The sequence below is a fragment of the Peromyscus californicus genome, unplaced genomic scaffold, assembly GCF_007827085.1.
Source record: "Peromyscus californicus insignis strain IS unplaced genomic scaffold, ASM782708v3 Scaffold_5__1_contigs__length_169319896, whole genome shotgun sequence".
In the NCBI taxonomy this organism is placed as follows: Eukaryota; Metazoa; Chordata; class Mammalia; order Rodentia; family Cricetidae; genus Peromyscus; species Peromyscus californicus.
This window is the reverse complement of record NW_026294573.1, coordinates 57,242,035-57,269,819: the sequence shown is the minus strand read 5'-3', so window position 1 is coordinate 57,269,819 and position 27,785 is coordinate 57,242,035. Positions and strand designations below refer to the sequence as shown.

Sequence of the window (27,785 nt, the reverse complement as noted above, 5' to 3'; positions counted from 1 at the left end):
ATCTTCTGCTACAAAACAACTCCAAAGATAGTCTGAGCTACATAAGACCTTGTCTCCCCGACCCACCCACCCCCAGAAAAGAAGAGCTCATATTTCTTATCCTTGTACACTCAACTTACTGCATAAAAGATCAGATTCCAATATCTAGTTCCTTTTTAGTGTCAAACTTTCTTCTTTTTTTCTAGATACTTCTACTTCAGGAGGCATCAACTGTGCACATAGCCCTATTTGTCTACAATAGTGTGAATGGCATTTCCATTAGCAAACACAAGAAATGTACAAATAACAAAAGTGGATATGCCTACCTTCTTACTGACAGTACAGATTCTTTCAGGAGGAATGGTGCTTAAAAAGGAGCAGTACATTATCATAAAGATACTCAACTCTCTTTACAGTTCTGTTGAGGTTATCTATCCCCAGTTATCTAATATTTTCCACAGCAGGTTTTGCCCCTATGAAATGATATACCCAATAAAACTTCTAGGTGTAAACAACTATAAAAATTATACAAATGTAAAAAGGCTTTCCATACACACAAACATATCTACAAAAGGCACCACAATGAGGAAACTGCTGTATGAAGACTATTAAAAATGTGACACGGGGAGATTGGGGAGACAGCTCAGTAGGGAAGGGCTCCTTCTGTGAAAGCATGCGGGTCTCATTTTGAATCCCCACTGCCCATGTAAAAAGATGGACATGGCTGCACATGCCTGTAACCCCAGCATTGTGGAGCTCAGACAAGCTAATCCCAGGAACTCACTGGCCAGTCAGTGTAGCAAAAATAGCAAGCTTCTGGTTCAATGAGAGACCCCATCTCAAAGCAATAAGGCAGAAAGCAATAGAAGACACACAAATATTCTTCTCAGGCCTCCACATGTGTATACATACATCCACATACTCTTATGTGTTCAACACACACATAGACACACACACACACACACACACACACACACACACACACACACACACACTCCTGACACCTCTTTCCTTGTCTTCTGAGATAGAAAATCATTTGGGTTTGTGTTTCATTTGAAAGTTCAATCACATTTACTCACTTTTGGATCATCTCCTTGTTTACTCATAGAATTGGAAATGCTGGCAGTTTCCAGAGAAGGAAACAGGAAGTTTAGGCAACACTATGAGTTTTTAGTCCCTGTGGAGCATTTACTAAAAATATGTGGAAAGGGTAGGAAGAACTGCTAACGTGTTATGAACATTCCATGTTAAAAGTAAAGCCCATTAAAACTGTTCTAAGAAGAGGATCCAGGTTAAATTCCCACAACATACATGCTGGCTCACAACCATCTGTAATACAGTTACAGGGTACCCAATGTCCTCTTCTGGCCTCCACAAGCACCAGGTACAAATGTAGTATACAGATATACATGCAGGCAAAACACCATACACATAAAATAAAAATAGAAAGAAATAAAATAAGGAGGGGTGAAACTCCCTCCTGCCAGGGAGCTTGTTAAGTTGCAGGAAGCAAACAACTCTAAAGATTCAGGAAGTCCCTGAAACTGACAAAATGCACTAGTCCCTTATTCCACAGGCAAATATAAATAGTAAAGACTGCTCAGAGACACTCCTAGACAAAAGTTGCCTAAAAGAGGCTCAGACCAACTGAACTACCTGGAAGAAACACTCCCCAACCCATCAACCTGCCCATAAGTTGTGCAGTGTGCTCCAGGTTTCTATCTTTGTGAGATGTCAACCACGCTGGGGTTGGCTCTTGATGATGCAACTGTCATTGAGTCATTTCTACTTCTTTAAGTAACCCCTCACCTATATTCCTGTAAGTAACCCCAGTAAAAATCATTGCTTCATCAGGTTGGATTTTAGTGGTATCGTTACTTTGGTTTGTTGTCAGTTTCCTATCTTGGTGAGTAGATGTTCATTCACATCTTCCCAGTAATAGTGTCAAACAACATAAATATATGTATGTATACTTTTATGTATGTATGCTTTTATATAAATTAAACTAACATACACATAGTACATGTCGCATAATATAGTCTTATATACATGGCTGAAATAAAATAACAAGGCTGCCAAATGTTTTAATGGTGGTGTTTTGAGGGTTATCAACAAAACCTATTTCAACTTCTCTTCCCAAGACACCATTGTTAAATTCAACTCACTGAACAGTCATAGCTAATTTCTGTGATTGCATGGCAAGGTGCTTTACTAGATCTGACAGGGCAGGATGCTCCTCCATGCTTTCCACTTAAAATACAATGTGTCTTCACATAAAATGCTCAGCTGCTGACCCATTAGCTTTTGTTGTAGAAATTCTACCGTCTCTACTGATATCCAAGCATCTAGGTTAGAAACAAGGGCATCCTTAAAAGTTAGAAGCTAAGCAGCTATTTGCTTACAGACTAACTCATCCATCTAGAGATTGATCTCTGCCAACTTCTCGGTGATTCTGTTACTCTGTTATTTATGAGGAGCTGTGGCTTCATGTTTCAGAAATTACCATCCAGTCAGCATTGATGAGTATGTATTTGTCTTGCTCACTCAGTGGCAAGAAACATACATAATAAATTCTTAGGAATGTTATCTCTTTCATTTAGAGCCAAAACAACTGCTGAATTATTGATCAGTTATAGAATCTGTTCATAGGTAGAAGGAAATACCACCTGTTACAGACAAGGACTCAACACTTCTGTGTTTCCAAGAACAGAGAAGTGCTCATGTTCTAATACCAACATCTGGGAGGCTTCGGCAGGAGGCTCATGAGTCTGAAGCCAGGCTTAGCTACATAGCATATTCCAGGCTAGCCTAAGGTACATGAAGAAATAAATAGCACATTAGAATCAAAATAAGAAAGTGTTTTTCATGAGTAGAAAACTGTTTCTGAATACTTTTCAATTACTTTAATGCAATTAGGGATTTCTTATGGGAATATAGCAACCTGTCCAGTGATTTTAAAAAAAAATTAACTTTAAATGAACTTGCTGTACTTTTATACTTTAAGGTAGAGTTTACTAGCATCTGCCTTTGTATTGTCTAACATCTAAACATATAACATATAAACATTTTAAACCATAAAACAGAACTGTACATCCATTTCCCCTTTTTGCTGTTTAATAAGAGCCAAAAGCTGCTGTCATTCCAAGTATTTCTAATCTTATTTCTTTAATACTAAAAAACAAGATGATAGTATAGTATTTCATCACCAATGAAGAAGTCCCAAAAGGGATTTTTAAATTTTTATGATAGCATAATTACCTTTTTTTTGAGGAAAAACATATGACTTAAGTCAAAACACACTGTTAAATAGTGGTCTCCAAGCAGCTGCAAGGTGACAGGCCACTAACACTTTTACAGGGGTAAACATTCTCTTGCACGAAAACAAAGTATAGATAAATCAATTAATATAATATGCAATGTATTATATCAAATAAATAAGGTAACTTTTTCTTTCCCAAGACTCCCTACATGATGCACCACAGTGGAGATAATCAATTTTAAATGATCAGTGCATCATTCACTCCCCACCAAAAGAGCTTCTTCTTGAAACAGATGTACAGATGTGAATTAACAAGGAGATCCACAAGTGGACAATGTACAGAGAGTGGGAAAGTTTGGAGCACTCAGCCCTAAATGGGATGTCTTCATCAAAACCCTCCCCTCAAGGCTCAGGGATGTATGCAGAAGAGGAGGAAGAAGGACTGTAAGATCTCTCAGAGGTGGTGAATGACTCCAAGGAAACAGTGTCTTCCAAACACAACAGGACTGATACATATATTAATGCCCAGAGACTGTGACAGAATACATGAGACCTATACAGACTCAAATCATCAAAATCCCAGCATGAAGAAGAGGAAGTGGGTACAAAGTCCCAACCCTACCCAGAAGCTATTTGCAAACTGATAGATGTTGGGAGAGGGAAAATCAGTTTTCTCCAAAGGAGTGTCACTGGGTATATCAACCACACTGCAGGCCACTTCTCATACCCAGAAATAATTGGTCAAAACAACACAGACCCCACAGAGAAACCAGGGTAAATGAAGGCTCAAGATCTCCTGAAGAGTATGTTTGGCTCAAGATCTCCTGAAGAGTATGTTTGGCTCAAACTTACTAAGATTGGAGAGATATCCTCTAAATCAGGTCAAAATAGACAAAAGAAATTCTTCATTGAAAACAAACTCTGATGTGTACCCTAAACCAATGTTTCACACATTATTCTCTTGGCTACTTAGAAAGGTCAGTGTAATAGCTACCGGGATGGCTCCCAAAGACCCAATTCCCATGGTGCTTGGCTAAGAGTGGAGCTCTGTTAATGTTGTTAAAGCACTATCCATGTTAAATGACAGTTATTTGTTGTAAACACTTTCTGATTTTTTGTTTATTTGTTGATGTTGCTTTTAATAAGCTGTTTGTGCTGGGTACTCTGACCACTATTAGACTCCTTGGTGCCTAGAGTGGAGGTAGGGGAGACAAGCAGCCCCTCCTTGGCAGCCAGCTGGACCATCTTAGTGGCACAGGCTGCTTTGTACTCTCCATGTCAACAATATCTCTTGCTGACAAAGCACAATTCCAGCCCCAGAAGACACTCTTCCAGCCATGACTGTTTCAAATAACCTGCACCAGAATTTTTGCCATCACAAGCCTTAAGCTCCTGAAGCTGTTTCATACAGGCCACAGGGAGAGCCTTTTTCTTAGCAGACAAGTAGAGACTGACTGCGCTTGATCTAAACATAGTCTTTCATGCAAATGATGAAATACCCATGCCACACCCCTCTTCTGGCTAGATAAGCAGGCTATCTGGCTCACTTTTCATCAGGAGACACTTTGTGCTGATTCCTGATATTGCGGTATTAGGGCCATTAAAAACCTTGCAGTGGTCTTTTCTTGCTTGATTTTTACCATCAATAGTAGAGCAGGCTGAGGTAAAGAGATAGCAAAAGTAGATGGAAGCAACAGCAAGAAAGGGTAGGCTGACAGGTTCAAGAGAGTGACTGGGAGCACAACTGACAGACAGCAAAGGCCAGAAACTGCAGGCCTTCCTTACTGGAAGAAGTAAAGGGAAAAGGATACCAATATCCTAGGCCCAAGAGCTACAGCAGCAGTTGCTATCAGAGCGAGTCCCCAGTACTGAGGCCTGCTCAGACGCTCGAAGGGAAGCAGACATTGCCTGCTACTCACTATTGCAAAGCAGTACATTAGCTTGCAAGTGCCAGGGTCACTGCCATTTAAATCCCAGCACAAGCCTCCAACTTAAGGATCTAGAGGTGTAAATCTCTGGCCTCTAAAGTTTGGGGTAATATGGTGAACAGTGCAACAACCCACAAGGAACTGAGTCCTGCCAAAAATCACGTAAGTGAACATGAAAGTGGATCTTTTTTCAAGTCTAGCCGTCAGGTAAGACCAAAGCCCAAGTGACACCTCACTTGTAACCTGTGAGAGATCCTGTGCCAGACAAGCCAGTAAAGCTGACCCAAGTTCTGGCCCACAGGAACTGTGACACCAAGAAATGCCTACTTTTTGAAGCTACAGAATTGAGGATGGTTACTTACACAGCAACAGACAATTACATACAACCTTTTCTTGAAGTTACTGAATCAGTGTTTTCTTTCTTTCTTCCTTTCTTTCTTTCTTTTTCTTTTTCTTTTTTTCTCTTTTGGTTTTCGAGATAAGGTTTTCTCTGTGTAAGTCTGGCTGTCCTGGAACTCACTCTGTAGACCAGGCTGACCTCAAACTCAGAGATCTGCCTGCCTCTGCCTCCCAAGTACTGGAATTAAAGGTGTGTAACACCATTGCCTGGCTGAACCAGTGTTTTCTATGATTAGGTCCACTTTCTTACAACGATTCTGCTTCTGAATGTTCCACTAGCTTCAAGAACAATGCTACTTCTTTAAAAAGTATATCAGAATAATCTTGAACCTCCTTCTTCAAAGCCTTGAAATCATTTTCACGTGAAAGATTCTCAAAGACTGCTTACAAAACACACAAGAAATATTCCTAAATAACTCCAATGTAAAATGAACTCAAGAGAAACATGTACTGCCACTAGAACAGCTAAGGATGTGCTCATGGAAACTAAATTCAGAATTCAATGAAGAAATCCAATATCCTCCTAAATGTGGAATACAGAAAAAAAATTACATTTTAATATGCTAAGAATGTAACTAAATAGATAATATTCCTAAAAGAGTAAGACATACAATAGGGATTGTTCTATGAAGTATAATAGAGAAGAATCCATAAATAATACTGTTTGATGGGTCTGCAAAGAAAGCATAGCAATTTAACCATCACTTGGCTGATGAAAAGGTCCTTGTTGCAGCCCATCACATGTAAGATTTATTTTACTCAGCATCACTGTTGTGGAACTCTCCTTGTTAGATGCAGCACTTTGCTCATACTCATTCCTATATTAACAATCTAATTTATGAACAGAACACAAGTTCATTGCTCCTTCTGCTATCAATGGATATTTGGGACATTTTCAAACTTCTTGCTTTATGAATACTGGGAACACTTTAGGCTGAGGATATGGTGCGCTGGTAGAGAGCATGCATGCAGAATTAGGCCCAGGGTTCCGGGTCTAGCCATGCATAAACTGGGTACAGTGGTATACATTTGTAAACCATCTTCAGCTACAAAATGATTTCCCAGGCCAGCCTGGGATATGTGAGACCCTGTCTCAAAACACAAACAAACTAACTAAAAACAAAACAAAACAAAAAACAACAGCAACAATGAAAATACTACAAACCTTTCTTACATTGCTCTACTAGTGTGATACAAAACACAGTTCTAACAGGCACACATGTAGGTGTCAGATTATTAGACCACAAGTTATTGTTCAGCTCCAGAAGTCACACTGCTAAAGCTCCAAAATAATGTACTCATTATAGTCCCACCCTTGATGTCCAAGAGCTTGAGCTGCTTGGTTGTCAATTTAAACATTCCGATGGCAGTTTACAGGCTCTTCGTTGTGGTTTTAAGCTGTGAAGCTGTGATGACTGATATGCCCTAGCACCTTACTATTTCTCTTCTTTTTCAAGAATTGACAATTTATCTCCCTTGTAAACATAATCATAAATATAAATGGAATCATAAACATGAAAACATAATCATAAACAAAAATAAACATAATAAATAGTCTCATTCTTCAGAAACAAACCAAAAGCCAATGCAAACAAAGAAATAAACAAAATGCAAATAATCCTAGAGATTCTGGAGTGTTAAAAATGTTCTTTTGCTTAACTGAAATGGTAGTGAGATATCTGTTCCATTTACATTAATTTGTCTTCTTTTAAAGACTACCAAGGGTAAGCAAACAACCTGGATATTAAACTATTACGGGTATGACAACAGCTATTTTGGCCTCGCTTAGTAAAGTAAAGTACTGTCTGGACAATGGATTGACAGGTGTCTCAATAACGACACTGAAAACACGAGAAGAGCCAAACGGAGATTTCAAAATGGAAATATACAATGTAAAAGACTTTAAAGGGTACTATACAGCAGGCTTAACAGAAAAACTGAGGTAAAACTGGAATGAATCAGTGAGTTTTAAGATAGTCTAGTAAATTCTCTAATCAGAACAAGAAAAAAACTTTTTTTCAACAAAGCCTCAGGGATCTTTGTGACAATGTCAAAAGGGCTAATGTATAAGTAACTGGAGTCTCAGAACATGAGAAGACAAAAAAATAATGAAAATATGAATGATGACAGTCTAAAAACTGACATATGACACATGAGAGTAACAGTTTATATGCCATGGACTTACGTAGAAACTCTGGAGGCCAGAAGACAATAGAACAGCGCCTTAGTGCCGATACCGGCAAGAGAAGGCAAGACAGGATTTTACACTCCATGAAAATACCAAGAATGAAGGAAGCTCCACTTCTGGTCAAAATGAAGTAACAGGAAATGGATCTACTCATCCATAGGAACAACCACAGGCCAAAAAGGGCACGTGAAGCAACAGTCCTGAATTCACCAGGCATGGCAGCACAGAAGACGATTCCTGTGAAGAAGGACACAAACAAGGTACAGCCTACGAGTGTTTGAGATCGTCCAGGTAATAGATCGGCGGAAACGGAACCAAGATAGAGCACAGATCACTCCTTCAGTTGAGGAACGGAAGTTTAAGTCCAGAAAGGCTGGAGCAGCAGGAGTTCTCAGCAAAGTGCAGCAGAGCTGAAAAAGCCATACAAAGAGAGAACTCAAGAGCTTCCCCAGATCCCCACAAATAGGCAGCTGAGCACTGAAGCCAAGGAAAGGAAGGGGTGAGCAGCTGCACCCCCACAAGGCCAGGCACAGGCCCTGCTCACTTAGCCAGGTGGAGAGTCTTAATGCTGCACACCATGTGCGTTAAGGCACGGAGGGTGTCTCAGTATCAGGGAATAATTAGCCCTAGGCTGAATATGACAGTTCTGCCTGCCAGATATCAAAAGCAAGAACATAAAGCCTCAAGCTCTTTACAACAACTGCATCTCAATAGAAAGGTCCATGACTACTCATGCAAATAAAATGCTGCACACCCAGCAAAGTAACATGCAGAATGAGTGGCATTCACTCAAAAGTTGCTAGGCCTGCAAAGAAACCAGGAAACTCTCCATGTGAGGAGAAAACCAACTCAGCCGAACAAGCCAGGAACCGGCACAGCTGCTGGAGCTAAGAGGACAAGTATGTGTTCCAAAAGGTTTCTGGACTGATTCCTCCATGTCCAGACAATATACAGGGGTGGACAATACACAGAGGTGCTTGCCAACTTTCTTAAAGGGAATACTGTAATGTGTAACGCGAGAAATGTATTGAATGAGATCAACACCAGTTTAGCTTGATGAGTTTAAAAGACAGATAATTTTTTAAATGAACAGAGCATTAGTGATATTTGCTAAAAGACATTATGTTATAGTTGTATAATTGGAATGCTCAAAGAAAAATGAAGGGCAATAAGAATATTTGAGGAAATGACGGCCCTAAATCTTCTAAATGTGACTTGAGAAAATAAAATGACAGATCTAAGAATCTCAATGACCCCAAATGAAAGCATAATAGGAAGAAAATGCAGTAAACCACACTGCAATCAACTCATTCTGAATTATCGATAAATAAAATTCTAGAGTTTGTTGATAATGGAGTAGTACTATTTGGGGATGAATATAATGAAGTACTGATATACATGACAACATGGGCAGATGAATGATAAAATTAAAAAGCCAAGTACCTATTCTAGACTTCCATTTATATGTACTATCCAGGGTAGGCAAGCCCAAGTATGAACAGTGTATCAATGTTGCCAGAGGCTGGAAGAAGTAAGGCTGAAGGAGTGCCTTTATCAGTAAAATGCATCTTTTTCAGATTATAATGACTTCTGGACTTAGATAATTACAAATCATAATTCTTTAAGTCACTGAACTGTACACTTTTTTTTTCAGAGCTGAGGACCGAACCCAGGGCCTTGTACTTGCTAGGCAAGCGCTCTACCACTGAGCTAAATCCCCAACCCCGAACTGTACACTTTTAAAGGGTGACCTTAGCCGGGCGGTGGTGGCGCACGCCTTTAATCCCAGCACTCGGGAGGCAGAGCCAGGCGGATCTCTGTGAGTTCGAGGCCGGCTTGGGCTACCAAGTGAGTTCCAGGAGAGGCGCAAAGCTACACAGAGAAACCCTGTCTCGAAAAACCCAAAAAAAAAAAAAAAAAGGGTGACCTTTATATATGCAAATGGTATATCAACAAAATGGAGATTAAAATGATAGAAATACACTAAGGAGCACTGTTCACCCAGTGCACTTCCATTCCACCAGAATTCTGTAAAAATACGGGACAGAATAGTTACAAAGTTGCAAAGTTTTAAGTAAAAAAAGGAGAGTTAATTACTGCATTTCAGTATTTGAAATGTAACTGATAGATAAGGTAAGATAGCTATTGTAAGAATAGAAATGGGGCTGTTAAACTATCAAATATTGTTCCTATCAGCTGACAGAAAGAAGCTGTCTCAGCCTGACGGCAATGAAAGACAGAAGATGAATCACTGCTTGTGGAAACCAATTTATTTAGTCCCTCAGAGTGGCTGTTATTTATGACTTGTCAACACATGCTGTTAGTGCAATTAAACATAAAAACCTGAAATTCTCTCCTTTCTACAACCCCACCTTTTATAAAAAAAGAATACACAAATTTAGAACATGAACATCATATTTTAAGTTCATTGTGGTTTTATTATTTTGCTGATATTGTCACATATCTGCAACATTCATTGCTTTGACTTGTTAGATTTAAATGTTTACAGGGACCACTATGAAAATATATGCAGGGATCGTCCATTTCAAAATAACACAAACCCCCAAATTTAAAACAAGGCACTGACAGAATGTTCATTGAAGGTGGGAGACAGTAAGCTTATGACTAATGAAAAGCATGATTTCTTAACTGTTGTATGGGCAAAATCTTACAAATAAAGTATTCTGCCCATACTTGTTACATGAAAAGTGCATTATGAAATTTCACTTTGACCAGGCCTCCATAGGATTTTCATCATTCAGCTGAAATCAACCCACACACACACACACACACAAAAAATCTTATTCATATTATTATAAATACCAGACCTATAATAGCAACTGTTTCCATGGAAAAAATATTTGGGAGAACAAAAGAGTTACAAGCAGTATTTGCTAACTGTGTCACTTATATGCCAAGTATAACTGCCAGTTATTCTGAATGATGTTCCTCATTGAATTTATATCTTTATTTATTTGTTTTTGTTTTTCCAGGGATGAGGGCATTGATTTCTTTTTTTTTAGATTTATTTCATGCATTCAAATGTTTTGCCTGCATGTATGTATATATGTGCATCACATATGTCCCTAGTACCCATGGAGGTGAGAAGAGGGCATCAAATTCCTTGGAACTGAAGCTGTGGATGGCTGCAAACCACCACATAGGTGCTGGGAATCTAACCTGGGTCCCCTGCAAGAGTAGCAAGTGTTCTTAACCACTGAACCATCTCCTCAACCCTGTTTTCTGTTTTGTTTTTGAGACAAGGTCACACTATTTGGCCCTGACTTGCCTGGAATTCTTTATGTAGACTAGGCTGGCCTTGAACTTAGATTCACCTGCCTCTGCCTCCTGAATGCTGGAATTAAAGGCATGAACCACTATGCTTGGCTTAATTTATACCTCAACTCTTTTTTTTCCTTAGTTTCTGTGTTATTTTTTTTTTTTTTTTCATTTAAATTTTTTACTTTTAAAACTTATTTTAAACATTGAACATTAAACAAGAAAATTAGTAATCCCAATCCATTATATTCCTCATAGTAACAACACAGTGTGTTATAAAGACAACCTATACTTGAATTCTTTACACATACACAATTTGCATATATATGATTCTTAGCATCTCATCAGTAAAGGTTTTATATGACTTACCAAATGATCCCTGCTTTTAGAATTGGCTTTTATTTCCTTTTTACTTTTTTAGTATTCTCAATATCAGAATTCCAATACTTAAATTTAAATACAAATGTAAAAACTTAAAATTCACTCCTTACAGGTTATTATCAATGTCCCTAAATAATACTTAGTTCCTAACTTATACTGGTCAAAGAATATGTTTTCTCTCTGACTAGAATCTTAAGAATGAGAATCAATTCACCAAAAATGGGGAGGGAGGCACTAACAAATAGTTTTCCTATTTCTTGTTCTAAAGATTATTGATAAAATATTCTGTGTGAAAGGTTGGGAATTTCTCTATCTACTGAAATACTATCTTTTTTTTTTTTTTTTTTTTTTTGGTTTTTTGAGACAGGGTTTCTCTGTGTAGTGAATTAGATACATTTTGGACTTAACAAAATAGGATAGATAATGAAATTATTTTCTCTGAATTTGTCAAATACAAATGGACTAGACATTGTTTAGACATTTATTACTTGTATATATTGTATATAGTCATTGTACTTTTGTATATAGTTTTTCTTTTGTTAGTTATAACCTTTTTCTTTTTTTTCCTTTTTATTAAAATAGAAAAGGGGAAAAAAAAAAATGTGGTGTCCTCCTAAAAGCCTAGAACACAAACCTTTGAAAACTAAGTTATGGGAGCATGGGCCACATGTTCTACAATGAAGTCATGTTTTGATGGAAAGCTGGATACTGTATACATGACATCAATCATTAAATTCACTGTTTCAAAACGTGAAAAAAAAAAAAAAAAAAAAAAAAAAAAAGTGGATGTTCCTACAAGTGTTTGTGGGCTTCACAAACTATAAACAACCCCAGGTGTTCCCAGCCTTATTTGGTCTCCTATTTAAAAAATATATATACTTACAGTAAATGAAAAAAAAAAAAAAAAAAAAAAAAAAAAAAGATATAAGAACTAGATAGCTAGAAGCCTGAGCCATTAGGCCACACAGTTTAAATAATATAAGCGTCTGTGTGTTTATTTTATAAGTGGGCTCTGAGACTGGCATGGCTTGGCGGGAGCTGCAGAGAAATTCTCCAGCTACAGATAATTATTTCATAAGATAGTATTTCAGGCCGGGCGGTGGTGGCGCACGCCTTTAATCCCAGCACTCGGGAGGCAGAGCCAGGCGGATCTCTGTGAGTTCGAGGCCAGCCTGGTCTACAAAGCGAGTTCCAGTTTCTGTGTTATTTATATATTTCTTTATTTTTAATTTTATGTTCATTAGTGTTTTGCCTGTGTGTATATCTGTGTGAAGGTATTACAGACCTTCTGGAACTGGAGTTACAGACAGCTGTAAGCTGCCACGTGGGTGCTGGGAATTGAACCTGGGTCCTCTGGAAGAGCAGCCAGTGCTCTTAAACGCTGAGCCATCTCTCCAGCTAATTTACACCTGTAAAGTACCAAATCCAGCTCACTAGTTGTGGGCCTCTAGGAGCTTTTAGTAATAAGCACATGCTTTAAGTGACATCAAGGGACTATGTACCCAAAGTACACAAGTTCATTTCTTTTATTCTATTGTTTCATTCTATTGTTTTATTTCTTTCATTATATTCTATTGAAAAAGAATCCCATTGTTTCAAACAAACTTAAAAGAATGATTGCAACCACGATGCAATTCAAATTCAAATACATGTAAGTGCATATAATAGTGTGTTTTCAAATAGCTGCCTGAAGTTGATGCCACATTTGCCTAGTAAATCAAGAACAGAAGCTTGGATAGTTTCAACAAAATATTTTTGCAATGAAATCTATTTGCCAAAACTGCACATCAATCCTATTTCTTGCAGACTGACTCATCACTAGAAACATCAATTATCATATGATACATGTAATGATACTTAGAGTAAATATAATTCCTACAGAATGCTGTTTGCCTTTACTTCTCTCTGTTGTATGAACTTCCTCTGTATATCTCCCAACACGTCCTACCTCCAACATTCACTGAACCTGAAGAATAAGCAACCATAGTTAACATATATTTTAGAATACTAAGATTTTGCAATTTCTTAATTATATGTAGGACATCTTGCTATTTTAAGGATATCACCCAGCCATATGGTTTTCTTATTTGTGCAAATGTGTTCTCTCCAGGTTGTAGCTTGCCTTATTCATTTCTTATATACTTGGAAAACACTGAGTCTCATATATGAATGCATATTGTGTGCATACATAGCAATATATAATTTATTTAGTGAAAAAGTTTGCATACCACTAATTTAATTAAGACTATGATTAGAAATACAGAACAATCACTACAACCATTAAATTATATCTAGACAGGATACCTCTATAGTATTCTCTTTTCTCCAAGTCAGCTGCAATACCCACAATATTACAAAGAAATTAGGAACTAAGGAAACAAAAGGTTTTCTTAAAAAAAAAAAATTCTTGCAACTCAAAATGAACATTCATGTCCTTTTGATAACTGAGACCCATTGGTGGGAGAAAGACACAAGGAAAAGACTACACTTGAGTAACTATGTACACTGAAATAACCATGGGTTGACAAAAACTTAGATTCTTCAAATCCAAGTAAGTATCTGCAATTCAAAATGAATATTAAAAGTGACTTTAGCCGGGCGGTGGTGGCGCACGCCTTTAATCCCAGCACTCGGGAGGCAGAGCCAGGTGGATCTCTGTGAGTTCGAGGCCAGCCTGGACTACCAAGTAAGTGAGTAACAGGAAAGGCGCAAAGCTACACAGAGAAACCCTGTCTCGAAAAACCAAAAAAAAAAAAAAAAAAAAAGTGACTTTAGTCTACTCACAAAAAAGAAACATTAAATGTCTTGATATTCGAAACTAGATCTTATTTAATCAAAATATAAACATGAGGGCTGGAGAGATGCTCCATGGTTAAAAGCACAGCCTGCTTTTGCAGAGGACCACAGTTAGGTTCTCAACACCCACATCTAGCAGTTCACAACTGCCTGCAACTCCAGCTCCAGGGGGGTGACACCTTCTTCTGGGCTCTAGAGGCACTGCGCTCACGTGCACAAACCCACACTCACACATTAACACATATAATTAAAAGAAGAAAAAAATTCCTGGGCCCAAAGCACATGAGATGACTCAGAAGGTCAAGTCACCTGCCACCAAGTCTGAGTTCAATCCCTGGAACTGACATGGTTGAAGGAGAGAACAGATTCCCACAAACTGTTTTCTGCTCTCCATACACACACAAGTAAATATAATAAAACTAAAATTTTTTAAAGTCCTGTTTTGGTTCTAAGCGCATAAAATTTCTACCTAAAAATCAAAAGACAAGTCTTCAGAAAAAGCTCATAATAGATAATATTTTTCTTAGCGTTTTTATGAAGTTCCTTGTGGATGCATCTGTGGGTGTGAGTATGCATGCACACACACTTTCATGAATGTGGAAACCAGAGATCACTGACCTTGTTTTTAAACACAAGATCTCTCATAGGTCTGGGGAGTGTCCATGAGACCAGCGAGGCTGACTGGACAGTGAGCCTAAGGGATCTGCCTATCTTCTTTTTAAATACGCATGCTGGGAACCTAACTCAGATCCTCTTCCTGAACGGGCAATCTCCCCATCCTCTTTCTTAACATTTACAAATTGAGAAGGAAACAAAATTGTTATTGTTGTTTAAGTTTTCTTCTCAATGACCAGTTAAGGGGGAAGGGGAAAGATAAAATGTAGAAGAAAGGAGTTACTAGTGGGGGGGGGGGAGCAAAAGAGGGAAGAAGAGCAGACAGAAACGGTTATTCAGGAAGGGCTGCTTCAAAGCAGGCTAACGTGGTTAACTGCTCACCCTAAATTTCTGTTCACAGAGTTCCATGAGCTCTATACACAGACCAAACAATCAAAATTCTATTTTCTAACAACTGCTCACAAATAATTTCAAACCAATTAGCAATAAAATGTCTTCAATGGTGATGATTTACAGATTTACTCTTAGAGAAACTATAATTTGACAGTTCCTGAATTTCACAACAATAAACTTAATTAAAGGTTAATTTGGGGCATTCAAAATAACTATCAACAACATGTTTATCTTTCATTAAGGACTATCAAGCTTTTAAAAACAATTAGCATTAGTTCATGTATCAGTGGAATCATGAAAACCAAGACCTTATATTGTCAAATGTTCAAGTAACATTCACAACTGGTAAAGACGGATTTCATTTACTTGACATGGAAACCTGTAAATTACATGAGAGGTTTTTCCCACATAGACTAAAATTCATATCCTGACAAAACAGGTTTCCAAGTCTGACAGATAAGATTTTGTACCTACAGACAGTGTAGGAAGGATGAATCTTAAGGTGGATAGGGCAGTTAACTATATGAACAAGCATTAAAACAACAATAAGGAAGGCTGATGAGTGATCTTCCACAATTGTGTAACCATGTAGTATTTAGTTAGTCTTTTGTTTTCTCCAATGGTTAGAGCAGCAATCTGATAAACTAATGCACAACAAAAACAGGTTATAGACTATATAAGTATTCAGTTAACATATAGAATATATAAGTATTCAGTTTACATATTTTAATGTTAATAGCAGGAAAGAACCATAAGTAAGAAATTTGACAAGAAAATGCAGTATTTTTAATGTTTAAATTTGGCTGCAAATAAGGAAATATAATAAATGCCTTTTTCTCTTCTACACTTTGCAGATTTGTTGTAGAAATAAAAAGGTTAATATGATAAGTAAAAGTCCCCATAATCAAACTGTAATTGGATATCTCAGTGTTATTGATATATTATTTTCTTCCACATTTACTAATAGCAAAATCTTGCAAAAAGCTATTACACCAATGTTTAACACTAAAACAATCATTTTGAAGTTAAGCTTTTCACTAAGAGATAGAGAAAAAAACTATGTCATGTTTATGGATACTTCTAGAATCTCTTTTTAAGCAGAGAAGTTTTCTGTTTGGATGATCTTCAGTTTTCCTTCTAACTATGTTGTAGTAGGCCAACAAACGTGATAGGTATAAATACAAATTTATGTTAATTTGGTGATTCTAAATATCACATAAGAAATGGAACCTTACTTAAAATTCCCACACCAAATGTGTTTGTTTACAAGGGGCAAATCTATTACAAGACTTCTTAATCTTTTTTGAACTCTGAAAAAATATATTCTACAGAGAAGATACGCTAAAACAGTAGAGTAATATAAGAAAAAATATTTTTTAAAAAACTTACCTTTTACAGTGACAATGAATTCTAGTCTCTCACATTTTTAAAGGAACATTAAAATATTGGTCCTTTTAAGTCTTTCAAGTTGTAGGTTTTAAATCTGAAGCACTTTCTACTTTATAATCAAAAGACCTATTTCCTGCCCAGCTCAAAGTCTCCTATCCCTGTTCCTTCCCACCAGATAAGGCACCTTTCCCTTCTCCTTCAGAGTCTCACTTCCCAGATAGGCCCTGCACTCTGCATCCAAGGCCTTCTTCACTACACTACCAGCTTCCCGTGATCTCCTGGCTCCACTGCCCACTGACTGGGAGAGCACTCCAGAAGGAAACAGAGAACAGCAAGAAGTGTGCTGACTCTTGGACAGTGCCTGTTCATGCAGGTAGTAGTAGACGCTCATAAGAAAACTAGGACAGCTTGCAGCCTCCAACAACCAGTTCCACAAGAGAGGACAACGGTTCTGTCCTTTTACAACTTAATCCCTCTCGTGAATGTTGTGCATGCCTAATGAAAGAAAACATGTTATTAGAGCAAAAAGAAGGTTGCACCTAACAAACTGCTTCAGATATTCAAGTCCCAAAGCAGAAACAAAAGCAACACATAGCTGGACATGGTGGTGCACACCTTTGATCCCAGCACTCAGGAGGCAGAGGCAGGTGGATCTTTGTGAGTTCAAAGCCAGACTGGTCTACAGAGTGAGTTCCAGGGCAGCCAAGGCTACACAGAGAAACCCTGTTTCAAGAAAAAAAAAATTAATACAGCAAAAACACAATTGCCCCCCAAAAAGTTACTCATAAGTAATGAACCCTGGTGAGAATTATGTGGAAGACCTTCCACAGACAGACTTCAAAAGAATGATTTTAACTAAGTTCAAACAACTCAAAGAGTATATAAACATACTTCAAGAGGACAAAAACAATAAGCTGAATGAAATGTAGAGGCTAATCCAAGATATGAAAACAGAATTCAGTAAAGAGGTATAATTGCTGAAGAAAAGCCAAACTGAAATGATGCTGGAAATGAAAAAATCAGTTAGTTAAATAAAAGCTTGAATGGAAAGCCTCAACAACACAATGGATCATGTGGAAAACAGTGCTCCGAAACAAAGTGGAGCAACTAGATCACTCAGTTAAGCCCATTATAAACATTTCTTTTAAATATGAATGGGACACAGCAGAGCTTTGGGACACCATGAAAAGACCTAACCTTCAAAGCAGGTGCACAGAAAAGAATAATATCATAATGAAGATGTAGAGAACTTTTCATCAAAATCACAGAAGAAAATGGAAAGATGTTTGTCTAGGTACAAGAGGCTTACAGAACACCATATAAACTAGGACCAGAAAAGAAACGCCCTACAACATATTACAGTTAAACCATTAAAAGCACAGAATAAACAAGAGGTATTAACAATGACTCCATATGCGCACCTCACAGGACTGTCTTGGCACACTTCTGGGAGGATCACAGACTGCTCTACTAAGATGAAGGTCAGTCTGAACAGCACGGCCAATCAAAATGCAAGTTCCATTCTGGAACCACTACCTTACAGATACTAATATCTCAAGTCAGATTAAAAGGGGAATATGTGCGTGTGCGTGTGTGGTGGTGTTGTTGTTGTTTTGAAACAGGGTTTCTCTGTGTAGCCTTGACTGTCCTGGAATTCGCTCTGTAGACCAGGCTGGCCTTGATCTCACAGAGATCTGCCTGCCTCTGCCTCCCAAGTACTAGGATTAAAGGTGTGTGCCACCACCGGCCAGCCTTGAAAGGGGAATATTTACAAGATAACAGCAAAATCTTTTGAACGTTAAAAATAGGATTTTTTTCTTTATCCAAGAAAATACTGAAAAAGAAAACTGAGAAAGTGGAAGAAAAAAGATGAAAATTAAAAGTAATTAAAAGAATTTAAAATCAGATAACCCAGAAAAACAGGTAAGACCAAAACAGAGAAGAAACACTTACCCAGGAATACTTTAAAAGCTTCCCAGAGATGAATGGAGGAAAATCCTCACCCTTACACTTCATCAGGCAATTGCAGAACAGAGAATAAATAAAGATCAGACTCGAAAAGCTTCCAAAGGGAAAGAGACAACACACATTAAGGATCAAAACTCAGGTGACAAATGAACTCTCAAGAGCTTGAGTAAGCGGATAGGCACTGGCACAGTCCTTCTGATGACATCAAACCTACATTTCCTTCCTCATATAAAGTTTTGATAAGGTTCTGTATAACCGAGTCATATTGAGTCACACCAATGACCCAAAACATTATAATGTTCATGCAGTCTTTCAAAGGATAGGTGTGTCATCAAAATAAGGAGTGAAAGCTAAAAAGGAAGACAGATTGTTCAGAAAATGGAGATCCATTAAGAAGTAAAACCAATCAATCCAGATTATCACAGAACAATGAGTCAGCAGAAATATAACAAGAAAGGAAGGAAGGAAGGAAGGAAGGAAGGAAGGAAGGAAGGAAGGAAGGAAGGAAGGAAGGACAGGGGAGAGAAGGGGTGGGAGGCAAGGGAAGGGGAGGGGTAGGAAGAGGAGGAAAGGGAGGGGAGAAGAGGGAAGGGGAGGAGAGGGGAGAGGAGAGGAAGGGAGAAGAGGGGAGGGGAGGAGAGGAGGAGAGGGGAGGGGAGGAGAGGAGGAGAGGGGAGGGGAGGAGAGGAGGAGAGGGGAGGGGAGGAGAGGAGAGGAGAGATCTAATATTGAGACTAACATTTGGGTATAAATATAGAACCCTGAGAAAATGAAGCAATAAGGCAATCATATTAACTCTGAAATAATTGCAAAACTGGACCAAAGAAGGAACTACCATATACATGTCACATCATCCTGCTATAGAGTAATTACACAGTCAAACTATTGTAAATACCAAATGCTAACTTCAGCAGAAAAGGTGAGGTGTTCTGTATGTGGAGGGTGAAGGAAGATGAGTGTTTAGGAAAACAATATAGGAACTAAAATTTCATCTTTATAGTCCATAGTAGACCAACAAATAAAATCTAGAGCAGAAGTATCACAGAATAGTATGAGAATCATGGTATCTGGGTGATACAAATACTACAAGACAGTAAAAGACCTGAAAGTGGTTATCTCTGAGTAGTGACAGCTGGGTATAAAAAGGACCAAACAAAATGAAACTGTTCTTTTTCACTATAAGATTTGGGAGAAAAACAATGTAAATTGTAGTTCCCAATTTTGTGTTTATTAGTTTTGTTTTATGTGTGTGCATGTTTGTGTTTTTTCCTATATTCAGATTTGTTTAGTTCTGTTATTGTTGTTTGTTTTCTAAAGAGAGAGAGAAAGAAGGGATGTGGAGTTTACTGGATTGGATGGTGGGAAGGATCTGAGAGGAGCTGTAGGAGGGGAAAACATGACCAGAATATATGAGAAAAATTTTTCAATTAAATAAAAACCTCAACTTGACATTACTTACAATAAATAATATGTTAAAAATAATCTAAGTTTATGGTCAAAAGTGAGTAATTCTGAGCAGTATACATACCAAGAGATTCTGACAACGAAGATGTTAACTGGGTGAAGAAAAAAAAAATCACAGCTAGACTGCAGTTAACACCAAGGAGTCCTAACGAACAAAGGGTAACAGCTGTTTCATTTTGAACTGCAAGAGAAAGGGAACGGAAGAACACTTGAATTTAAGAGCTCTGTTTCACAAGTCATGTGGCCTACTATATTAGAATTACAGACTACTGTAGATGCAAGAAACTGGATACACGGCTAACCATATAGTTCCCTCATTTTATGGCTATATGGACAAGATTACACAACTGCTCAGTATAGAATCTGAACCCTTTGTTCTTTTTTTTTTTTGGTTTTTCGAGACAGGGTTTCTCTGTGTAGCTTTGCGCCTTTCCTGGGACTCACTTGGTAGCCCAGGCTGGCCTCGAACTCACAGAGATCCGCCTGGCTCTGCCTCCCGAGTGCTGGGATTAAAGGCGTGCGCCACCACCGCCCGGCTGAACCCTTTGTTCTTTAACCCTCACATTCATTCCATTGCAAGGCATCTACTTTTTCAACCACGTGTGTGGTATGCATATGTGTGTGTTCAAGTTCATATATGTGAGGCTGGAGGTTAACATTGGAAATCTTCCATCTTCCATCGTTCTCTCACTGACAGAGGCAGGGCCTCTGAATTTGAACCCAGAGCTCACCTATGCAGTCTTAGTAGTTAGCCTGCTCTGGTGAGCAACTGTCTCCAACTTAGAAGCAGTGGAATTATAGGTGGGATGTCACACACACACAGTATTTACATGTTTGAGGAACCCAAACTCAAGTCCTTATGTTTGTGTGACAGGTGCTTCATCCATGGACCTACATCCCAAGTTAATAATGCATCTCAAGCACTAATAGTAAATATACCTGAGTGCTTATTGGCAACAATTAACACTTAATTTTAAAAAGGGATTCCAGTGACGGGAATGCACAGGATTGCCTGTGATCACAGTACTTAGGAAGATGAAGCAACAGAGGAACTACCTTGAGTTTCAGGCCTGCCTGAGCTAATATTAAGTTCAAAGACAGCATGAACTACACAGCAAACCATGTCTCTGGCCAACAAGGTGGTTCAGTGGGCAAAATCAAAAGCTACCACCCTCAAGACCTAATTCAATTCCAAGAACTCACTGGGTAAACAGAGATAAGTGAATCCTGGAAGGTGTCCTCTGATTCCTACACACACACTACTGAATGTGTGTTCATCTCCCAGGCACAAAAATAAATAAAATTCACTTTTAATTACAAACTTTTTAATTAAAAACTTTTTCATCTCAAAAAGTTGACTTGGGGCTGGAGAGGTGGTTTAGTGGTTCGAGTCGACACTGCTCTTGAAAAGGATCCAAGTTGGGTTCCCAGCATTCACATAAAGCTGCTCACAACTGCCTGGAACTCTAGCTCTAGGGGCTCTGCAGGCATCTGCACTCTCACACACACAAACATATAACTGAAAAAGTAAATATTTTATTAAAATCTACTTAATTCTTAATTATAAGATTTAAAAATATAAAAGTAAAAAGATAGCTGCCCATTTCACTAACCACGCTGTCCTGTGTGGTACTGCCTGCCACCACAGAGTCTGAAGAATACGGACAACTTGGGATCAGCAGTATTGCCTATCTACCACCTCTTCTTGAATATGAAGAAAAAGTACATACTGAGCTGATCCCTGAGGAATTCTTCCAGTTCCTTTATCCTAAAACTGGTGTAACAAGACCCTACATACCTGGAACTGGGCTTATCTTGTATTTTCTATTCCAAGAAATAAATGTAATTAACCCAGAGACCTTCTCTGCCATATCAATAGTAGGGTTAATTGTCTATGTGATTAAAAATCATAGTGCCTATATTGGAGAATTTATCGATAAACTTAGTAAGCAAAAAAATTGCTCAACTAGAAGTAAAGCAAGTGACTATCAAAGGAATTTGGGATACAGCAGGCATGGAGAAGGCACAGCAAGCATTAATTCAGAAGCCGGACTACCTCTGATGCTCAGAAGAACAATATTCCCGTGGCCTTGTAGGTCACTTACCAGCAATAGCTTCACAGACTACAGGTACATGGCAAAGAATCACCTGGACTATTGTATTTCTGTACAGGACATGATGTGGCAAAAGGACAAGGAGTACATGATAGCCTGGGTGAAGCTTATGATGCAGAGCATCTCTACACAGCAGGGAGAGGAGGCAACTGCCAAGTGCACTGCGTGACTCTATCTATCTCAACTGAGACAGCCAGAAAGAGTTCACTAAGTGGGAACTGGTCTGCGTGACAAAAATCTTCCCGTATTGCTAGCTATTGAAACTACAATGACAAAGACTCATTTAGTGGCTTAAACCCATTGTCCAGTAAGGTACTTCAGATCCTTGATCTGCATCTGAAGTTGTCTGGTGATGGCTTTTGAATGAGCAATTTGCAGCAACTTTCTGGTTGACTAAAATGACCAAATTATAGTCTACACTTGTAACTAATTATGCTATCTTGCAATAAATTGACAAGTAAAATGGAAAAATATGTAAAAATAATGAAGGGTGAAATTTTAGTTAAAGCACTGATCTTTTAGTTTGTACCAGGCATGGTCGAGGGAAAAAATAACTAAAGTTTCTTTTCCAACTTTTTATGAAGAAAGAGAACTGAGAAATTTTAACATCCTTAAGCTATCCATATTATAGATTTACAAATGTGTTGTCCACACTGAAAATGGAAATAAAAAAATGTGTATTTTACTGTAATTTTTATTGTGTTCAAACTATGGAGAATTCCCTTATTAGATAAGTGATCATGGGGCCTGGGACCTAATGTTTAACTCAAAAAGTTTTGAGAAAAGACTTAATAATATACTGCCTAGTCATCGTAAAGAGTTGCTAGTATTCCTTTAAAAAGACACTTTACTTAGGACATCTGCTCATTAACGCTAAGGACCCATCACCAGCTGCCACACAGCTCTCAAGATCTGGGTTACAGCCAGACATGGTGGCACATCATTGGCCCAGCACTGGAGAACTGGAGGCAGGAGGAGGGTAAGTTAGGGCCAGCCTGGACTATAACCAGTTCATGTCTACAAAGTAGGGGACGTGATCATGCCCTCCCCCCTAAAAAAACACATTTGGGTCATTCTCCTAGTCATGTTAAAACTATTTGACATTAAGTGGAAAACTTGGCCTTTTTTAATTTAATTACTAGTCACTCAAGGATTTTCCTCACTTTACAAAAGAATTATACATATAAAGAGGTAGTTCTCACATCTTCATTTATCAGTCTACTTCATGCTTAAAATCTCCTTAAGAGACATTCAGTGACTTCCCTGAGTTGGGGGTTATGTAGTAACAGGAGAATTACATGTTATTTTGATATTACAACACATTTCTAAGACAAAAGTTCCTATTTTTTTACAGCCAATCATTTTCAGAAAGCTCTCAATACTCTGATGTGGAAAACAAGTTTGTTTTTTTTTTTTAAACCAGGCATCTAATAATCTTTAATATGTCTAGTTCATTCTTTCTTACACACATACTCTACCTCAAATATCCTCTACAGCATATACCAAATAGAACAGACACATAAGGCTTTATGAGCAGTAACTAAAACTCAGATTTTTCTACTCTTGTATATTTAATCACAGAAATGCAAACAGCTGTTTTATAATTAGTAAGCAGTAATAGTTACTCTGTACTGTTTTGTTATTTTAACATTTATGATAGAATATTTCACTATAAGTTCATACAGAAGCCCTGACAATGAGCACACATTGCTGAAATTATACCAATGTTTCCCGGCTAAGAGAAGTATTTCATATGACAAAGATTTCTGTGCTTCATTAAATTCAGAGAGGGGGAAAAAATGAAAGGATTATTTAAAGACGTGTTCAGGAGCAATAAATTCATCTGTAACGGTTTATAAACTTGTCTTCTGTGCACCTAAAACCTCTCAAGATCAACATATAATTAAGTCAGATGATCAAAGATAATTCCTGTAAATTGTGTGAAGAGGCTTCCTGTATTACATCACTAGAGTATGGCTTATAAATAAAAATATACCAAGACATTTGTTATAATATAAGACAGATCCAAATTTCTATTTTAGAAAAAATTCATTTATTTTAAGGGACCTTACCAAAATTTATTTTGGTATCAAACAAGTGTGACTAGTAATGAAGCAAAAGGTATCTATAATTGTGGCAAGATGCTAATTTGTTTATTAAAAAGTATACAAAATTAGCTTAATTACATCATCAATTTATCAAAGGTTCTTAAAGTCAATTTTGCTTTTGGAAAAGTATCAAGTCTTCATATCCAGAATAACAGCCTTTTATTATTTTAATTTATGGAACTATACATCAGATCTTCAAACAATAACATCAAATGAAACCCTGTATCATAATATATTACCCTTTTCCTGAAAGCTTGGAATGTAAATGAAAATTTATTTTTTTTAATTGGAGGGAAAAAAATGTGAACAAAGTACCCCCAAAAGACCAAACATATGTCAGAATGGCTTTTTGCTGGAATTAAACATGAACAAATTAACTTTACATTGCTAAAAAAATAGCCTTAAGTTGAGTTTTTTCTTTATTAAAAAAGCTTTTAAAGCAATTTCAGATCTTTGAGCCTTACAACAAAACAGTTCATTAGTTTTAGCTAGGAAACTCACATTCACAAAAGGCATCCTCAAACAGTACATATCTTAAAAGTATATATATACACAAAACTAAAATTCTTAAATTGTTAACAAATCTAGGAGCAATAATTTAATATTCTATTGAAAAATACAGGTAGCCTTAAGAGAAACATGCTTGGTCAATCTTTCTTAAAGCTTTTGAGTTTGTTGCCCAAACATTTAAAAACAAAGAAAAAAATATTCCAACTCCTTCCTGTTGGCTTTTAAGATATCAATTTACAGACATAACTAAAAGAAATACCCAGGGTATCCAACTGTATTTGCCTTGAATTTAAACACACATCTATAGTGTATAATATAAAAGTAAAAAATATATATAATTTCAGCCTAAGATGAGTTTACCTAATAAGTTTTACAGGAGAAATATCACGAAACCCGAAATAAATGTCAGATACAAAATTATATGACATGGCTTCATTCAAACACACACAAAATTCAAGTCAGAAAACTAGACTGGCTTCTTTATATCACCAGCTTTCATGAGAGCCTTAATCGCTCTTGCCCTCATTTCAAGTTCTAGAAGTTCCAGTTGCTGTGCAGAAGGCTGAACGTCTTCTGGAGGAGGAACAGTCAGGGTGGCCGCTTTGGGTTCCTTTAGGCTAGACTCTGCCAGTCCCAGAATCTCATTCACACTTTTTTCAATATCTTTCTCCAGGTCATCGATCTGACCAGCTTCACTCTGGACTGTATTTTCTGGGACTTCGGGAGCAGCAGCAGCAGCAGCGGCAGCGGCGGCGGCGGCAGCAGCAGCGGCGGCGGCAGCAGCAGCAGCAGTAGCAGTGGCGGCAGCGGCGGCAGCAGCAGCTTCTTCGTTGCATGGGCCTTCTATATCGCTGTCATAAGCATCTGCATTTATACTGAGTACATCACTATCTTCCCCTTTGCCTGAAACAAACAAAAGAAGGGGGTGGGGGAGAACCATGTAACCCAAAGCTCTGGGTCAACATTTCCCTCTACTTATGATGAAGGGGTTGCCCTGACCTACCCCACTACAGAGGCCCAAGTTCATCTGTAATCCTTCCTGCGCTCACTTCTTTCCTGACTCTTCAACTTGAAAAACAAATTCTATTTCATGTAAACCCTAGAGTAGTTTTCATTCCGACTTGGTAAAACACGGACTACTGGGAAACTTAGTCCATCATATGGAGTTCCCTTGATCAATTTTCCTAATTAAAATGTCATGATGTCTTATACCACACTGAAGTTTATAGATTACACAATGAAGACTCATGTTGAAAACCTTTTAAATAGAGCATTATCGGGAAAATACAATTTCATCCTAGAGGACACACTTTGCGTTGTAGACTAGAAAAAAGGAAAAATGTCGTCATGAAGCTAGATATTCTGTACATCACTTATCCCAAATCCTCTCCTATACTTATTCAAGCACTTGGTTCTGAATCAATAAATGAATAAAACTGGTATACAAGTATTTTAATGTTATAAAACTCTGATGTCAAGAATTTAATCTAAATGTAGATTATGATGCTCAAGTAAGTGTCTTGGCCTTGGCACTGGACATTACCTAACTTTAGATATCATTTACAATTTTGAGTGCTCATTTGTTACCCTAATTTATTTATATTTTAAGTAACAAGCATGTTTTTTATTTAGAAATTAATTCTCAAACTTTTGGTTTGAGAAGAAAACTCATGTATAAAATACTGAATGGCAAACGAAAACCAGTGTTAACAGGATGAACAGAAAAGAAACAATTCTACCTCATTTGTTTATAACAGATACTCTACTAACCTTAACCTGTATCACTTTAATTATAAAACTACTTCCAACTCCAAAATTAAAGTAGAAAAAGTCAATATATTATTTTTGTTGCCACAAATAGAACGTGCAAAAAGGTTGTAATTTTAATAAATTCTAAAGAGCATTTCATGTATCTCCCCAAAGAAGCAAGAATTTCCAAATGACAAGAAAAAAAAATACAGCAAAATGAAATTATTCTTCTTACAAAATATTTGATAGAAATATTCTGACTTGAGATAAAAACAAACATAAGAAAGCACGTGCTTTGTTGTTCAAAACCTCAAAAAAGAATTCAGTGTTCAGGTGGAAGATTTGGGGTCATCTACAATCAAACTGGTTTGACATCTGTGCAGAACACATGAATTACAATGTCATGAAGGTTTCCACCCAGAGAAATCCAGGAGAGCAGGCGATGCATAGCAGGGTTAGGATCCCTCTGAGCAAGCCCCTCAAAGTGGGGGGGGGGGGGGGGGGTGGCCTTAGACTTTTGGACAACGTTGAAATCATTAAGACTTTGGGAGGTCTAGAGATGTATTAAGTGTTTTGTATTATACAATGGCCATGAGTCTTTGGGGGCCATGAACAGAAGGTTAAGTATTGAATATAAAATGTTACTGCCGGGCTCATGTGACCATCCACCTGGGGGAGTTTTTATTATGAGAGGCTGTAGACATATTGCCTAGCCACAGGAGTATCTTGCCCTGACTCCCCTGTTCTTGGTTTCTGTCTTGTTCTGTTTGTTCTCTCTGCTTCCTGCCTGCCATGACAGGGACAGATTCTGCCACACACTCCCACTGCCACCATGCTGTCTTGTCTCACAGCAGGCCTGGAAACGTAGAGCTAAGTCGGTCACACTAGGACACAATGCCCGAAACATGGTATGAGAGGAAAGATCTAATTTAACTTCAGTCCACGGTTACATGGCAAACAGGAAGAGAAAAACAGCCAGAAGGTCAGGGACATGGTATCTCCTGGGTGACCTACTTCCAATCATGAGGCACTTAAAAGTTCCACAACCTCCCAAAACAGCATCCATGTGGGACTAAGGGTACATCGCAATAGTCTGTGGAGACATTTCGCACTCAAATCATAATGCATGTTCTTTATCCCTGTCAGGAGGAAGACGGCTTTCAAATACCTTTCTGGGCCTAAGAAGCACAAAGTTACACAAATATTCACTTAATCTGAATAATTTTTAAAGCCTGTTTATATGGGCTTATTTAAGAAGTAGCCTTA

General features: G+C 37.8%; 1 protein-coding gene and 1 pseudogene across 24 annotated transcripts in view; one reads left to right on the top strand and one right to left on the bottom strand.

Moving 5' to 3' along the window:
* The window catches only part of Caap1 (caspase activity and apoptosis inhibitor 1), a 101,656-nt gene that overhangs the window by 19,170 nt on the left and 54,701 nt on the right, over positions 1-27,785 (bottom strand). For 2 of the 24 annotated variants that reach the window (XM_052715605.1, XM_052715606.1), the window contains one exon: positions 24,279-25,673. The exons of 18 other annotated variants lie outside the window; for them this stretch is intronic. In XM_052715605.1, coding sequence (XP_052571565.1) covers positions 25,237-25,673 — 437 coding nt within the window. In that variant the 3' untranslated portion in view covers positions 24,279-25,236. Of the gene's footprint in view, positions 1-86; positions 7,991-18,596; positions 18,617-20,102; positions 20,220-24,278; positions 25,674-27,785 lie in introns of those variants that run through there. 4 more of the 24 variants (XM_052715608.1, XM_052715607.1, XM_052715614.1 and 1 more) reach the window with 4 other exon arrangements.
* Positions 21,160-24,153, top strand: LOC128096108 (ATP synthase F(0) complex subunit B1, mitochondrial-like; annotated as a pseudogene).